Source organism: Lichenostomus cassidix, unplaced genomic scaffold (assembly GCF_008360975.1).
Source record: "Lichenostomus cassidix isolate B80296 unplaced genomic scaffold, HeHo_3.0 HiC_scaffold_33, whole genome shotgun sequence".
Taxonomy (NCBI): Eukaryota; Metazoa; Chordata; class Aves; order Passeriformes; family Meliphagidae; genus Lichenostomus; species Lichenostomus cassidix.
In genome coordinates, this window is record NW_028147632.1 from 656339 (window position 1) to 659898 (window position 3560).

The window sequence follows — 3560 nt, forward strand, 5'->3', positions numbered from 1 at the left end:
GGCTAGAATAAACTTCTTGTGATTGTTTGGAGTGTTTCTGATTTTGGAGCCCAACAGAAGCACAGCAGGATTTTGAATTTCAAAGGTGATTTCCTGTTCTACTGTACAACAGGACTGAGCTCAGTCAGTGGCTCCTCTGGTGTCCCAAACCCTTCTGTCCCACGTGTGTCCCACAGACCTCAGGCTCTGTCCCACAGTGAATTTTGGGATCCTGATTTAGCAGCTCCATGGCTGTGACTCCTCACTAGCAGCTGGGCCATCCTTGGCTCACATCACTGATCTGTTCAGCAAAATTGGCAGTGACTCCTCCCTGAGCCACTGGGAATTATGGTGGAACACCTTGGGAAAGATTTTGGCTCTCAGAAGTGAATAATTCAAAAGATCCCTGGGACCTCCCAAGCCCAGAGCCAGAATTATCAGTGCTTCCTTTTGTTTTTGGAGCACAGCCTGAGTATAATCAGCCCAAACAACAAAATCTTTACGGGTAAATCCAATGTAAATCCAACCCAATTCCAGGTAAATCAAACTGAATTCCAGATTGATCCAACCCAGCTCCAGGTGAGTCAAAAGAAATTCCAGGGGGGTCAAACCCAATTCCAGGTCGAGTCAACCCCATTCCAGGTAAACCAAATCCAGTTCCAGGTGGATCAAAGCAAATTCCAGGTAAATCCAACCCAATTCCCAGTCAATCCAATCCAGTTGCAGGAGGACCAAACCCAATTCCAGGGGTGTCAAACCCAATTCCACTCTTTTAAATGTCCCATTGCCCCTTTCCCTCCATTCAGGAAGCTCCTGACAGCTTTTTTCTGGGAGAAATCCCTGAATTTGGGGATTTTTGGGTGCAGGTTTGGACGGGAACAGCTCTGCCTGCCTTTCCACTCCCTGTCTGTGTCCCCAACGTCCCACCATGGCTGTGTCCCCAGTGTCCGACGCATGTCTCACCTCAATATCTTCATTTGTACCCCAAATTCAGGTGTATTGAAAGGCTGAAATGAAAACAAGACCAAGCCCGAAAGAAACGGATTTACATATCTGTGCCTGCTGAGGATCCATGTGGTTGGGTGGGAGGAAAGAATCCTTTTTGGTGGTTTCCACCCCAAAATCTTGGTCTTTACCCCAACCCAGAACCATTTAGCTGTGGAAGATGCCCTTGGGCAAGAGAAAATCAGAATCATGGAATCCCTGAGACTAAGGAAAATACCTCCAAGGCCATCCAGTGTTGCCTCATGCCAAGAGATGATATAACTGAACACAAAAGGTGAGATTTTCTGGGGTGGAAAGTCAACAAATCCGCTCTCCCCAGGGAATTTCTGATGTCCCCAGGAATTCCCATGGACATTCCTGGCCCTGCCTTCATCCAGGTGCCCACAGGGAGCAAGGAGGGTGTGGAGCCACCAGCCAGGTGTCTTTGCCACACGGATCAGCAGCAGCATGGATCACCAGGGCTCTGCACAGCTGGGGTCACTGGGGATCATCCACTGCAGATCTTCCCACTGGGGATGGAGTTGTAGCAGCAATGAAGCTCTTCCTGCACTCAGGACACTCGCAGGGCTTCTCTCACTGGTGCTTCTGTTGGTGCCGAATAAAGTTAGACATGTCTGAGAAGCTCTTCCCACACTCCCCACACTCATAGGGCTTTTCCCCAGTGTGGATGCGCCGGTGGGTGATGAGGTTGCCGTTTTGCTTGAAGCCCTTCCCACAGTAAGGGCAGCGGAAGGGCCTCTCCTGGGTGTGAATGTGCTCATGGCGGAGGAGATTGGAGGTGGTGTGAAACCTCTTCCCACACTTCCCACACTGATAGGGCCTCTCCCCGGTGTGGATCTTCTTGTGCTTAATCAGGGTGGAGCTGTGGTTGAAGCTCTTCCCACATTCTGCACAATCGTAGGGCTTTTCCCCACTGTGGATCACCTGGTGCTGCAACAGATGTGACATCTGGCTAAAGCTTTTCCCACACTTCCCACACTCATAGGGCTTTTCCCCAGTGTGGATCCTCTGGTGCCGGATCAGCTCAGATCTCCACCTGAAGCATTTCCCACATTCCCCACACTTGTGGGGCTTCTCGCTGCCCTCAGGCTTCTCCCCCAGCTCCGAGCTCCGGCTGCATCTCCGGGCCTTTTCCTCCTCCTCCATCCGGCCACGCCTTGGCAATGACAAATCCTGCTTTGGGGGAAAAACAAGGGCTCAGCGCCTTGCCCTGGGGGTTCCTCCTGCCCAGCTCCAGCTCTGCAACTCTCCCAAGGGTTTGTGTCCATAAAAACCCCAAACCACCACCATTCACCTCAAAACCCTAACAGCATTTCCCCCTCTCTGCTCTTTGCACTTTGGCCTCCTCAGGGTCTCCCTTCCCTGCACTCATGGGGCTCCCGTGCCTCCCGGGCTTCCCTATTCTCCAGGGTCCCGCTTAGGGATGATCCGGGGGCTTTGGGGGTCCCATGGGTCCCTTCTCCCCTCATTCTCTGCTCCACGCTTCCAGGGATCCCAGGCTTCCCCCTTATCCACGCTCCCCCCTCTCCAGCCTGCCGGGGCTCCCCCAGCTCCGCCATCGCCTCTCTCCGCTCACCCCACTCCGGGGCTCCCGCCCTTCCCCTCCACCGCTCTCCCGGGGGGACCCCATGCCCCATGTCCCCCTCCCACCCCGACACCGGGCCGTGCCCACCTGCAGAGCCCAAAATATCCCCCAAAGCCCCATTGGCGCCTCAGCTTTGCCCTTCCGCCACATCCAAACGTTCCCCCCGCACAATCAAACCCTCCCAGCGACCCTTCACGAGATTTGGGGCTCAATCCCGGAAGCTGCGAGCTCCAAACACCCCCCCGAGAAAAAACGCCGCTCGGGGACCCCCGAGACATTTGGGGCGACTTCCTCCTCCCCCTCACCTGCGCCATGCGGGGCGCCGATGCTCCCGGGGCCGCGACAGACAAAGAGCTCCGCGCTGCTTCTGCTGCTCCTCCTCTTCCTCTCTCCAACCTCTTCCTGTTCCTCCTCTTCCTCTCTCCTCCTTCATCCTCCCGCGGCTCCTCCTCCTTCCTCCTCCCGCCTCCTCCTCCTCGGATCTGCGGCCTTTCTCCCGCTCCTTCCTCATCCCTCCTCCTCCTCCTCCATCCCTTCTCCTCCTCCCCCCAAGCCCAGCGCCCACCCTTTCCCCCCTTTTCCCCACGCCGTCGCATCCCGCGGGAGGAGCCGGGATGGAGCCGGGGCAGGTCGGGCTGGGGCAGCGCTGGGCTCCGGGCCAGGCCTGGGCGCCCCCCACGCGCCCCCTCCCCAAATTGGGCTGGCGGGAAGCGCTGGGGGCGAGGGGGGGGCGCAGGTGGGGTTGGGGTGGGGAGCGCTGGGCGCTGCGGGTCTGCCTGGGAACTGGAGAGTCATCAGCGCCGCGGGCTCGGATTGGATCAGAATCGCTCAGCGCCTTCTCCCATTGGCTCATTTTCGCGGGGCTGTTTTTCGGGGCTGTTTTTCTGTGGGGTTTGGAGGGTCTGGGGGGCTCAGGGGAGTCTCAGCGCCTATTTTGGGGTTCTCTGTGTGCTGTCTCGGGGTTCAGCTGCCTCCCAAGACCCCCCAGAGC

At 56.9% G+C, this 3560-nt stretch overlaps 3 protein-coding genes and 1 pseudogene across 4 annotated transcripts in view; 2 read left to right on the top strand and 2 right to left on the bottom strand.

Annotated features, from left to right (window-relative positions):
• Positions 1-3560, top strand: part of LOC146421301 (uncharacterized) — a 167787-nt pseudogene that overhangs the window by 116595 nt on the left and 47632 nt on the right. The window lies entirely within an intron of this gene.
• LOC146421311 (uncharacterized) overlaps positions 1-3560 on the top strand; it is a 141095-nt gene that overhangs the window by 20135 nt on the left and 117400 nt on the right. The gene's annotated exons all lie outside the window — the stretch shown is intronic.
• Positions 1-3560, bottom strand: part of LOC146421312 (uncharacterized) — a 107251-nt gene that overhangs the window by 7183 nt on the left and 96508 nt on the right. The window lies entirely within an intron of this gene.
• On the bottom strand, positions 1437-3381 carry LOC146421313 (uncharacterized). The gene is made up of 2 exons (XM_085047452.1): positions 2875-3381; positions 1437-2157 (listed from the first exon to the last, which is right to left on the bottom strand). Exons 1-2 carry the CDS (start codon positions 3163-3165, stop codon positions 1558-1560), a joined length of 891 nt encoding a protein of 296 aa, XP_084903578.1. The 5' UTR covers positions 3166-3381; the 3' UTR covers positions 1437-1557.